The 12970-nt window shown below is 36.3% G+C and overlaps 1 protein-coding gene across 23 annotated transcripts in view; it reads right to left on the minus strand.

The window, feature by feature from the left end:
• ADD3 (adducin 3) overlaps positions 1-12970 on the minus strand; it is a 126581-nt gene that overhangs the window by 21600 nt on the left and 92011 nt on the right. For 14 of the 23 annotated variants that reach the window (XM_059052566.2, XM_059052561.2, XM_067024709.1 and 11 more), the window contains exon 2: positions 5537-5760. In XM_059052566.2, the coding sequence (XP_058908549.1) occupies positions 5537-5731 (195 nt within the window). In that variant the 5' untranslated portion in view covers positions 5732-5760. Of the gene's footprint in view, positions 1-901; positions 956-5536; positions 5761-6923; positions 7065-12970 lie in introns of those variants that run through there. The other 9 variants (XM_067024719.1, XM_067024716.1, XM_067024718.1 and 6 more) reach the window with 3 other exon arrangements.

The following is a 12970-nucleotide window of genomic DNA, read 5'->3' on the forward strand; positions in this document are numbered from 1 at the left end:
GTAATAAGGCTTGTCCATCATCTAATGGGAGAAATTCAGTTTTTTAAAATAAGAAATGAATCTTCACAGAAGGTTATACATTTTTGAAAAGTCATTTAATTCTTCAACTCAAACAAAATCCTACTTGAAAACTTGGTTTGTCCCCAGAACATTATAGTTTGGACAGCTCTCTCATCAAACACATGTCCAAAAAAGTGTGGTTAAAAAAAAAAAAAATCACTAGGTGAAAACAAAATGTTTAAGTTAGAGAGAGGGTGCCTGCCTTTAAAGCCTTCTCTGAATCTCACCCGTTTCATTTGATACTTCTCCTGTCAATGTTGAAGGAGTGATCCTGTAAACTTTGAATTCATAAAGGTATGGATAAAAATGAACTTGTAAAAACACAAAAGAGTCAGAGAGTTGAGATTCATGTAAGGTCAGAGTATACTTTAAGTATACTCTTAAAGTATATGCTTTAAGTATATACATATTCATGTACACTATACACCAAAAGTAGGAGTAATTTGAAACATCAGATCTTAAGGCTTCTGTATCTAAGATCAGAACTTTCAGGAGAAAGTGGCAATAGATGAAAGATTTTTTATTTTTAAATCACAGAAAAGAGAACCAATTTGATAAAAGAAACTGACTTGATGCGATTATTTTAGTTAAGGCTAAAAAAAATTACACAGACTGACCTATAAGTAATGTCTAACTTACAAAAATCAGTTAACAGAATACTGATAAGTATCAGAACTGGATTTTAAATATCCACATCTGGATGTTCTACCTCATAATAATTACTAGAAAGAAAAACTGGAACAAAAAGAAAAACAGATTACAGACTTGCTGCTCCCAAGGCACCCTGCAATTATGCTATTCGATCTCTCCTAAAGTGGGATTAGGAGCATAACAGACTTACTTAGAATTTCTCCATTAAGAAATGTATTCATTTGGAAATAGATTACCACTGGTCCTGTTGAAAGGAGAAAACACAAATAAACCAAATTTTCTTCTGGATGATCTTTCTCCTGTATCTATGTGTCTTAATTAATATAAACCTAAAGGTTAGAATAATATCTTTTCTTAAAGCTGGTATAAAATAAAAATGCAAACAAAGTTAATAAAGAATACTTGCATCTGAAACTTCCGAAGTGACCAGATAAATCATGGTAATTTTGACCAACTATTCTAACTGAGGTGATCTGTTAACATTTTAGGCCTTGATTACAATGATATTCTAACATGTATATGGCTTTGAAGTTTCTCCTATCTTTAAATAAGTTTGAAGCATTACACACTGCCCTTTTATTAAGAAATGTTAGTGTGTCATGTGCCTGAGCGATCACCACCTACACTCCTGTTGTCCTATCTTTCAGAGTAACGTTGCACACTTCCGTTAACAAGTCTAAATTGCTTCTTATAGTGATATGGCTTAAGAACGTTCATTCTTTTTCTGAAACCCACCAACTGATTGTCATTTAAGCAGTAAAGTTCAGTAGGAGCTTGTTGGACAACATTCAAGTGTTGTTAATGACTCAAAGCCCACTCAGCTATTCATATATCCATCCATCCATGTATTCAGAATTTACTAAATATCTACTATGCACAATGCGCTATTAGTTTTCAACTTACATGATTCTTTAACTTTGATGAGGTCCATCATTTAATTCTAACAGTTTGCCCTGGACACTTCATTCCGAGATAAGGGCAATCATATATATGTCATCAGAGACATATATATGAGGAATATATTGGTCAAAGAAAACTTATGGATTCTCCCAAGTGCATTAACAAAATCTCTAGCTAAACAAGTTTACTCACCAGCTCTTAATTTCTAAGACAAATACTTTCTTAAATTAAAAAAAAATGACAAAAGGCTGTTAAATTCCTAGAAAGAAGTAATAACTTGGAGTTAGGATGAGACAAATTGCTCTTATTTTCTCAGCTCAAGGATATAAGGTGTCAAGTTTGTTATCCAAATTTACAGACACCAAAATGTCTTATGATTCGAAACTCTTCCTGAGTTGGGTTGAATTAACTTGAGCAAGAGAATCTGAAGAAGAATGAAACAATAATATATGAGTGGAATTTTTTCATAGTTATTGAATTCTTTAAGTGGTACAGCCTAGTGGGTAAGGGTGTGAGCTTTGGAGTTTACATCCAGACCCCACCACTTAACTAAGCTTGTAAAAACTTCTGCAAGTTATTTAATGCCTCTAAGTTTCAGTTTATTCCACTGTAAACTAGGGATAGTAATACTTCTTCTTTTTTTTGTGTGTGGTACGCGGGCCTCTCACTGCTGTGGCCTCTCCCGTTGCGGAGCACAGGCTCCGGACGCACAGGCCCAATGGCCATGGCTCACGGGCCCAGCCGCTCCGCGGCATGTGGGATCCTCCCGGACCAGGGCACAAACCTGTGTCCCCTGCATCGGCAGGCGGACTCTCAACCACTGCGCCACCAGGGAAGCCCAGTAATACTTCTTTGATTGAGTTGTTTTGAGGATTAAATAGGATTTGATACATAATAGGTGTGTGGTACATAGTAAGTGCTTTAAAAAAAAGTATTATACTTTGCTTTTATTAGTTTTTCTCCTGATTTCCTTTCTTCCCAAATGAACTCAGCAATTAAAATAGAAGGATTACAAATTTGTTTCTTACAGACATGAATTAGTAATACCTTTGATTTTGATCTTTATTGGTTATGGGTTTGTCCAACAGAGTGAACCCCAATATTCACAGGAGACACAAAGGTTTTAAGAAAATTATATTCACAGAAACATTATCAGCTTGAACTTAAAGAAACAAAGAGAGTACAAAAAGGAAAGAGTTCTTTGAACTCTAAAACCTCTACAAGTGGAACCAAAAGCTCAGAGGGCAGAGCCAAGAACTAGGGAGACTCATACCTACTAAGTAGAAGGACTGAGTCTTCATCAAAGGACTGCCGAACATTTGCCCAGGTGAATTTCAGAATTGCTATGGACCAGTGACTTCTTTGTACTCCCAATTTTCTCCCTTTTTGAACAGGAATGTCTATAGCAGTTATCTTTGCCTGTCCCACCACTGGGTGTGTGGGGGGCAGATAATTTGTCTCTTTAGTTCTCCGGTCTATAGATTGAGAGGAACTGTACTTAAGAAATTACACTTGAGGAGTATCCTCTATACCTGGACCATATTTAGATGATGATATTCTGGATTCAGGCTAATGTTGTAATGGGATGAAACTTCTGCAGGGGTGTTAGGAGATGGTGAGTGTGTTTTGCATGTGGAAGGAGGGTAAATAAACTGTGGCAGACTGTGATACTTTTAAAATAAATCGTGATCAGAGAGTGGACAATCCTCCCCTCAAAAGGTGGAGCTTAATTCCTCTCCCCTTGAGTATGGGCTGAACTTAGTGACTCACTTCTAACTAATAAATATGGTGGAAATGATGTTGTTTAATGTCTGAGACTAGGTCATAAAAGGCACTGCAGGCTCCTTTTTGCTCTCAGATACTTCCCTCTGGGGGAGAACACTCAAACAGCCTCAGGTTAAGGTCCATGTGGCAAGGAACTGCAGCCTTTTGCTGACAGTCACGTGAGTGACCCATCTTAAGATCAGAAACTTCCACCCCAGTCAAGCCTTCAGATGCAGCATCCTTGACTGATGTCTTGACTGCAACTTTATGTGAGACCTTAAGCCAGATCCACTCAGCTAAGCTGCTCCTGAATTCCTGACCCACAGAAATGACAAGCTAATAAAAGCTTGTTTTAAGCTGCTAGGTTTTGTTATTTAGCAATACAGGCCACCATGTATCATTTCCTGTGGTGAAAAGTTTGTTGTATTAAAAGAAATTTGAAAGCCATTGTCCTAAAACATGGCAGAAAGACAAAATGTATACACTTTTCCAAGTCTTTCACAAACAAGGTTTTAAATTCACTAGCAATGATCTAGGAAAAAAATGATCAATCTACAATTCTTTTAAATTTTCTTTGTTTCTCTCTGAGCTAAAAATTATCATCACTCTTGCTATATGAACATGGAAATGACAATCTATATACCTGCCCTTTCCCATTCTTTCATTAAGTTCCCCTGGGCATAAGTAAAATTGATACTTTTAAGCCCATCTACAGGTAGCAATACAGAAGTAAAAACATTAGGTAATCTCCTCACTGTTATATTGTCGTTAGTTTAGTGGAGAAATTATTTTTTTAAAACCCTGGCATAGAAATGCAGTTTGGTACTTTTTCCTTTTAAACTTTAGTTAGAACTGAATGATCCTCTTTGGAGCACTTCCCAAAGAAATCTCAATATTTAATAATCTTGAACAAAATCTGAACTTCATATCGTTCTTTCAGTTACTTCATTCTATATATTACCATAATCCTTTGGCTAATGAGTTTGTTCTTCGAAGTGGAGATTCTTTATGGAAGGAAATATATCTATATAATTAGCATGCTCTTCAAGTATTTAAAAACATAGAAACTAGTCTGCATAAAAGAAGGCACTGAACATTTAGTCCCTCATGATGAATTTTCTGGTTAGTCTCCCTTTCATTGGGAAAAGGTTTCTTTAAGGGTTTATTTAAAGGATAGCTTTACATTTAAGCTATACTTAAATTCCTCAAAGCTTGCCTTGCTTTTATAACTTGTACTTGCTTTTATCTAAGCCATTGATATACAAGAATTACTCAGGAGTGGAATTCCTCTTTGGCTTTGGACTCAGCCTCTGTGATTAAATCCACAAGGGCACAACAAAAATGCTTCACCAGGGCCACCTCAGGCAGTTCTATGTCTTGGTGTTTATTTTAGTACCTAAGTTGGAAATCTAATAGAACCCCAACCTGGGCATCGTGTGTCTTTGTATGCTGAATTCTGTCTTAAGGGGCCCATGGTCTTCATTATACATAAAGCTATGAATCCATTTTGCATGTTAAATCAAGCTGTTCACTCATTTTCTAAAACTTATATGTGACCGTTACAATTCCACTAAAGGTTTGTAAGAAACCTAACAAATCACTTCATTATGATTTACAAAGTCTGGATATTACTGTGCAGACAGAATTTTCAGCTTGAGTTAAGGTTAGAATCCATGTTTAATCTAGTTAGTTTGGTGCGTATGCATATATGTGTGCCTACATTAGGCTGCCAAATCACAGACATCCTCATGAACCTTAAGTCTTCCTATGCTGCTCTGAGTGTCAAGATACCCAAAGGAAGAAGAAAGTATGGTCATGGGGTGTATCTATTTCTTGGTTCCTAATACTTCACTCATACCTTTATTTTCTTCACAGATATTCAGTCTGTAATGGGGATCCTTGAGTTCAGTAGCATCTTTTGTCCTCCTTTAATGAAACATTACACTCAGAAATCACTCAAGAAAATTTATCCCACCAGGACGATACCAGTTTATTATTAAAGCCTTGCAAATTAAATTTATAAATTAGGTGCTTATTTTGCCTCTGAAAGATTGGGGACAACTAGTCACTCTTCCTCCACCCCTCTTCTAACCTGAGAGTATCATTGCATCAAGGTTTCCAAAAGGAAGAAAAATTTAGCCTTCAAATTATTTTGACTCACCGGACTTTGCAAGATCTGAGTAACTCGTTTCCTCTGCTCCATCATATTGAAGTCTTGCCGTAGATCAGGAGACATGTTTCTCTCCCTTATGTATTCTGGGTCATTTTCATTGATGCGGTCAAAATACCTCTCTTTGTGAGGCACGCTGGGAGGAGGAGGAGTAGTGACCACGCCTTGGCTAGCATCTGAACTCATGCTTCAAGTCTGCCAATTCTCCCTGCTATCTGCATTAATAAACACAAAGTAGGACATTCATAATAAATTCATTATTATTTATTTATTTATTTTTGTGGTTCACGGGCCTCTCACTGCTGTGGCCTCTCCCGTTGCGGAGCACAGGCTCCGGACGCGCAGGCTCAGCGGCCTGGCTCACGGGCCCAGCCGCTCCGCGGCATGTGGGATCTTCTCAGACCGGGGCACGAACCCGTGTCCCCTGCATCGGCAGGCGGACTCTCAACCACTGCTCCACCAGCGAAGCCCTAAATTCATTATAAAATTCAAAGTTTACACAGGTCATGCAGCACTTTTTTTTTTGCCCTCAGAGTAACAGTGGTAACTTTCTTTAAAATGTAGCTTTTCAAAAATTATTAGAACAATTTTTTATTAAGGTAAAAATATCTTAGATTACAATGTTAAATTGGAAATTGATATTTTCAGAGCTAGTGAAAATTTGTGGTTCAATTATAGTAATGTCATCAACTGCTATATGAATTTTTTAAAGGAGCAATGATCAAAATGTCTGAAAGTAAAATGCCACACCTAAGACAGAAAATTTTCACAATTAGTGATTATTGTTAGTGGAGATTCTCTTTCCTCTCTTACTCATGCTTTTACATTAGACCAAACTCTGGCCATATTTAATGATCACTATTTTACAGTGAATGTAGTTTTAGTTTATTAACACATGAGAGAAACACATTTGTAAGCTTTTCAAATGATTCAATAAATTCCAGGGAAAATGTAGGAATTATTAAGGTTGCCAGACTATATAACTTTAGCAGATAGTGCTTCAAATCCAAGTAAGAAAAAATAAAAAGTCATTCAGAAACCACAGGAACAGCTGATTCATTTAATTATTACTGACACTTAGGATAATCCTTGACTTTATGCCAGGGAAACAAATTCATTTGGGCTTTGCTACAGCTGAGCACCTAATCAACCAACTGTAGCTAGATCAACAGGACAGTTATTTAACATCCATCCCCAGCCCCAGGCTGTGATGGCTTGTGCTAGAAGTTGATGAAGTCATCTAACCCAGTGCTTCTCAGATTGTCTGTGGTGAAGGACTTTCTCCAATTTGCTGTAAACCAGTATTTTTGTAAAATACAAAATAATGCATTTAGATGTCATGGCAATGTCAAACTGCATGAAGTTTCTAAATGCTTACTATTATATTCTGGACTTGTCACGGATTGCAGTCTGCAGACTGGCACCAGATCCTGGACCACACTTAAGAGTATCACTGACCTAGCAGACAGTAACAGTCACTGCACACTGAAGGAATACTTCCTCTAACTTTTAGATGTGACTTGGCAAAAGCCTAAATCAAGAGAACAGGACACTGATTAGTGTATCCCTTTACATAGTTGTTCTTTTGAACTGAATGTAGAAAGTGCAAAAAATGTGCAACAAAGAAGAATAAAAGGAAACAAATTTTCAAGAAGAAATTGTAAAGACGGTTTTGCTTAACACAATTTTCTCTACAGGTGGTAACAAATGCAACCTGTTCAATATAAATGACTGGGTAACAGAAAAAAAAATTCTCACTACAAAATGGTATTTATTCAACTGATTATTTGCCTAGTAAGAAGAATCACTTCATAATAAGGGAAATTAAATGTGAAAAATTCCAAGTATTCTTTTTCTATTTATGTAGAAAACTAAGGGGAGAGAAATATCTGTGGACCTGAAACTCTGAAGATTCTTCACAGCCTTGGATTCCCTCTCAGCAGAATAGTGTCTAGGTAGATCCAGAAGGGAAAAGGCAAGAGCCACCTTTTTTCTTAGGGATCTGAATCCCTGATAAAGACCAGAGATACCTGATCTCATCTTTTAAACACAATAACAACCAGTGAGATTACTGTATTTACCTCTAATAATAGTCTTCTCTGACAGAATTCATTTCTAAAGCTGCCTTGACTCAACTTAGCCCAAGCAAACTCACTGCAAGACATTAAACATTCTTGCATTAATTCTGGTCCTGGAAATGTAAACTTATTCTGTTAAATAATTTTTGCAAAACAATATTAAAACTGTTTTCTTTTACTTGCCAATATCAATCTCATGCAGAACATTCTAAACGCTACCTAAATTATTTTAGTGTACTACCCAAAAAATTCATGAAATATGGTTAAAAACACTTTATATCATATGGCTTTAATGAAATTCTGATTTTATGACTAGAAAGCAACTAATCAGTGAAGGAAATGTGAAAAATGAGCTTTTCTATAACTGAGTCTTCCACATCCTAATTCATTAATTTAAAAACTGGGAGAAAACACTCAACTAAAGAATGAATATCTGATCATTATATGTGTTCTCCACAGGGTAAACGGCCATTTTTTCTTCTTTTTAGTATAACATCCACTATTAATGGAATGATCCTGGCCATATTATATTCTTCCAAAAATTAGGTTTTGCTACACTGTTATTAGACTGGCACTAGCCTATGTTATGTATGTATGTATGTCTGTATGTATTTATGTATGTATTTATTTATTTGTTTATGGCTGCCTTGGGTCTTTGTTGCTGTGTGCGGGCTTTCTCTAGTTGCGGCGAGCGGGGGCTACTCTTCGTTGCTACTCTTGTGCGCGGGCTTCTCATTGCGGTGGCTTCTCTTGTTGCGGAGCGCGGGCTCTAGGTGCAGGGGTTTCAGTAGCTGTGGCTCAAAGGCTCTAGAGCGCAGGCTCAGTAGTTGTGGTGCACGGGCTTAGTTGCTCAGAGGCATGTGGGATCTTCCTGGACCAGGGCTCGAACCCGTGTCTCCTGCATTGGCAAGTGGATTCTTAACCGCTGCGCCACCAAGGAAGCCCTAGCCTATGGTATTTATCATCATTTTGCTATTATCCCAAAATGTGGTGCACAGAGCACCAACTGTAAGAAACGTTTTTTCATATCCAGCTGGGTTATAAGCAGTCTAAAGGTCTAACCAATATTTGGAACGTAGTTTTCTTAGAAGCTTTTTATAATAAGGTCATTTGAACTCCTTAAAATAGTTTACTGCTAGCAGATAAAAATTTCAAGGAGAATGAAAGTTTTTAAAAAAGCAAACAAACAAACTCACATATATTAGTAAATGTCATGCTGCTCTGGCCAAGTACAGACTAAGTGGGTACTCAATAAATGGGACATCAATTAATAAAGAAATCAATTGTTTAGTTTACCACACTAGGTCACTGGCTATGAATAAGTCATTTTAAAAAAAGAAATCCCACAAATATTGCCTTCAGCTGGATTTTAACCTATTCCTCAACCCCAAAAAGCTCTGTTTAGCCTAATGGAGGAACAGAGTTAGATAATAAACTTATGTGTAACTGAATTTGCTGATTCTTATAAACTAATTTTATTAAAACACAGCAAAAAGCAAGGAACTGTTGTAGTAGATTCATTTTGTTGTCCCAGCACTGGTTTAAGAAACTGAAAGGGCTTCCCTGGTGGCGCAGTGGTTGAGAGTCTGCCTACCGATGCAGGGGACACGGGTTCGTGCCCTGGTCCGGGAAGATCCGGGCCACGGCCGCTAAGCCTGTGCGTCCGGAGCCTGTGCTCCACAACGGGAGAGGCCACAACAGTGAGAGGCCCGTGTACCACACACACACACAAAAACTGATAATAGAAACATTGATAAGTAAAAGCTTAGAGTTTAAAGAACTCTTGATGACTGCATTTTTAGATGAGTAAGGTAAAGAGGAAAATATACCTAACCACCCATTTTAATAATAAAAGAATGTATTATATACGTGTAACACTTTATATGTTTTATACCATGCTCTTACACCTTTCTATCTTATTTTACCTTTGCAACTACACAATGAGATAGAGGTTAATAATCTGGAGGTTTGGGGGACTAAACATCCTGCCAAAAATCACACTGTTTATGTCAAGGAATATTCAAAGCCACAATTTCTGTCTCCTAGTCCACTTTACAATGAAACATATCATAAAACATAAGAGGGCTATGAAATTTTGAGACTTTTAGTCTACATTCTGTCCTAAACATTAAACAATTCAGAGTTTATAGAATCTGTCAAAATTGAGGAAATGACACCAAAAAGGGGAAATAGGATTAGAAATGACTCAAAACACTCAGACCTTTTTAAAACTTCAAAAACTCATTATTGAACAGACTCGTGGTTGCCAAGGGGGAGACGGGTGGGGAGGGATGGATTAGGAGTTTGGGATTAGCAGATGCAAACTATTATATATAGAATGGATAAACAACAAGGTCCTACTGTATAGCACAGGGAACTCTATTCAATGTCCTGTGATAAACCATAATAGAAAAGAATATGAGAAAGAATGTATATATATGTATAACTGAATCACTTTGCTGTACAGTAGAAATTAACAACATTGTAAATCAACTATACTTCAATAACTTTTTTTAAAAAAGCTCATTATTTAGTATGGCTTTTTAACACAAGAAGTTTCAAAGTTTTATGTACTTGGAATAAGAATAAGAATAAGAAATATTACTCAGCCATAAAAAAGAAGACAATTCTGACACTTGCAACAACATGGATGGACCTTGATGGCATTATGCTAAGTCAAGTAAGTCATACAAAACAAAGAGAAATACCATATGATCTCACTTATACGTAGAATTTTAAAACATCAGACTTATAGAAACAGAGAGTAGAATGGTGGTTGTCAAGCGCTGAGGGGTGGGGGAAATAGGGAGATGTAGGTCAAAGGGTACAAACTTTCAGTTATAAGTTCCAGGGATCTAAGGTACAGCAGGATGACTATAGTAACAATACTGTATTATATATTTGAAAGCTGTTATGAAAGTAGAACTTTAATGTTCTCACCATAACAACAACAAAATAAGTATGTGATGTAAGGCTGTGTTAACTAACCTTATTATTGTATTTCACTATACATGTATCAAATCATCACATTGTATACCTTAAGCATATACAATGTTATGTCAATTATATCTCAATTATATAGTTACCCATAAGACACATATCACCAAATACCATTCTGGAAGATTAGGATACCAAAAGGAAAAGACTAAAGAATTTTTACTCACCCTAATAAATTTGCTTATACAATATAAAAATAAGTGGTTTCTATGCTTAGAGAGAACTCCTAAATTAGTCTGAAATACTGATAAATGGGCCACAGTTAAATAACATGCTATATATAAATATATGTCAGAGGTCCTCCTTCCTTCCTTCAAAAATATTTATTGAGCATCCACTATGTGCCAGGCCTTGTACTAAAGGTATGGATGGAATGTCGAATCAAATCCTTCTGGGAGCTCCTAGAGTAGTTCAGAGGTTTCTATAACCCAGTGAAAAGGATTCTACCCATCACAAGGGGAAACTTCCTAGAGAACATAACATTTTCTTACACTAAGGAATGTACAGGCCCAGGGAAACAGCAATGTGCCAGGGAATAAAGTTAGCAATGGGATAAACAGCACATCTTACAGAAGCAATTGCTTAAAGATTTGGTTAAAAATCAGTCCTACAGGTAACTTAAAGCATTTAAATACATTATTGTTATAATAAAAAGTTACATGAGTTTTAAAGAAACAGGTGAATTTCACACTTGTTTAGAAGGGCATTGCAAACTTACTAACAGACTGATAAGGCAAGTCAAGTAGTAATTTCCTACCATTTCTCAGAATTTGTACAATATCAAGTGAAAAATTGGGTTTCCAAAGTGAAAACTTTAAACTTAATGATTACTCTAGTAATCACTACTTATTAATGCATACACTCTATTCTCCTTCACTAAAAAGTTGACCCAGAAGTTTTTTCATAGTATTTTGTAATAAAGTTCAGTGGTTTTACTAAGAGTAGGAAATCAAGCCTATTTCACCCACTAATGTGAAAATATTCTTTTCTGGGAGCAGGGGAATAAAGTAGTCTAAGGGAAATAACAATATTAATAGCCCCCTAAAGATAGCAGCTAAGTAGACTTCTTTAAATAGAAGTTTTCTCCTCAAGTTAGTTTCAGGAGTAAGATTTTAGGTCCCTGAGTTTGAAAAAATTCAACAAAAACTAACAAGTCATAAGCAGTATATGTAAAATGGTGCCAGTTTTATTAGTCTGAGGCTGATTTTTCTCAAGGTGTTTTTCAAGCTTCTAAGTCAGAAATGCCACAGAAAATGCATGTGAGTTCACTTAAACCGGGTGTAAAAACCTTTCTACACATTTGTGTCAGTCTTGCCTGACCAGAGCCCTTATTCCATCCTACCAAGAGTTGTCATTCTTAAATTCCATCTTTTCATTTGATCTGATTATGTCTGTCTTTCTTATAACCTTAAATGGCTTCCTGTCATCCATGGGATAAAACTATTCGTGGCTCATTTGTTTTCTCTTTCCCTCATCACCTCAATACATAGAAAATACAATTGCTTTGTCTGTAATAGAAACATCCAAGCCTACACTTTCACAAATATAAAGAAAATCCCAGTAAAACCCACCAAACTATCTTTACAATGCTCCATTACAAATTCTTTTGCTTTTCTTCAAAATTACTGTATACATACAGAAATTCTAGTGATTCTCCAAAAGCTTTACAATATTCTTTAAAATGGCCCTTGCTAGAGAGCCCTCTCAAAAAAATGGTGAAGAAAGTGTACATCCATAGGCAAAGAAAAAAAAAAAAAAGAGAAACAGAACCTCAACCTAAGTCTTATACCTTATTAAAAAATTAACTCACTTCTAAATATTAACCCAAAAGAACTGAAGACAGGTATTCAAACAAAAACTTGTAAGTGAAATGTTCATAGTTGCACTATTCACAAGAGCCAAAAGGTGGAAACAACCAAAGTGTCCATCAACTGATGAATGGATAAACAATAAATATGGTGTTGCCACATAATGGAATATATATCCATAAAAGAAATGAAGCACGGATACATCTACAACATGAATGAACCTCAAAAACATTAGCTAAGTGAAAGAAGCCAGACACAAAAGGCCACACATATTATACGATTTCATTTATATGAAATATCCAGAACAGGCAAATCCATGGTACAGAAAGCAGATTGATGGTTGCCAGGGGCTGGGTTGTGTGGGGGGCAGAAATGGGGAGTGACTGCTTAATGGGTACTGGGTTTCTGTCTGAGATGATGAAAAAATTCTGGATCTAGATAGTGGTGATGGCTATACAGCATTGTGAATGTACTTAACGCCACTGAATCATATACTTCAAAATGGTAAATTTTATGTAATATGTATTTTACCATGATAAAAA

Source organism: Kogia breviceps, chromosome 2 (genome assembly GCF_026419965.1).
Source record: "Kogia breviceps isolate mKogBre1 chromosome 2, mKogBre1 haplotype 1, whole genome shotgun sequence".
NCBI lineage: Eukaryota > Metazoa > Chordata > Mammalia > Artiodactyla > Physeteridae > Kogia > Kogia breviceps.